Source organism: Penaeus monodon, chromosome 31 (assembly GCF_015228065.2).
Source record: "Penaeus monodon isolate SGIC_2016 chromosome 31, NSTDA_Pmon_1, whole genome shotgun sequence".
In the NCBI taxonomy this organism is placed as follows: domain Eukaryota; kingdom Metazoa; phylum Arthropoda; class Malacostraca; order Decapoda; family Penaeidae; genus Penaeus; species Penaeus monodon.
In genome coordinates, this window is record NC_051416.1 from 1,738,254 (window position 1) to 1,738,524 (window position 271).

Here is a 271-nt window from a genome sequence, read left to right on the forward strand (position 1 = left end):
TTTTTTCTTTTTTTTAACTAAGACATAAGGGCCTCCTACTTACACTTCTCACACGGGGCGCATTTGCAACTTGTGCATTTGCAGTCCTTTGTGCAACCACCCTCGGCACAAACGCATTTCTCTGAAAAGTTGAATGATAATAATTAAATTAACATTGTTGAACGATTATAAACATATAAACAATTTCGAACAATTATAGGTATATATTTTTTTAACGATTTTAAATATATTAACAATTTCGATCGATTATAAATGTTAACAGTTTCGATCC

The 271-nt window shown here is 31.0% G+C and overlaps 1 protein-coding gene across 1 annotated transcript in view; it reads right to left on the reverse strand.

Annotated features, from left to right (window-relative positions):
* The window catches only part of LOC119592972, a 1,405-nt gene that overhangs the window by 731 nt on the left and 403 nt on the right, over nt 1-271 (reverse strand). Inside the window, exon 2 of the mRNA XM_037941858.1 lies at nt 44-121. Coding sequence (XP_037797786.1) covers nt 44-121 — 78 coding nt within the window. The remainder of the gene's footprint in view (nt 1-43; nt 122-271) is intronic.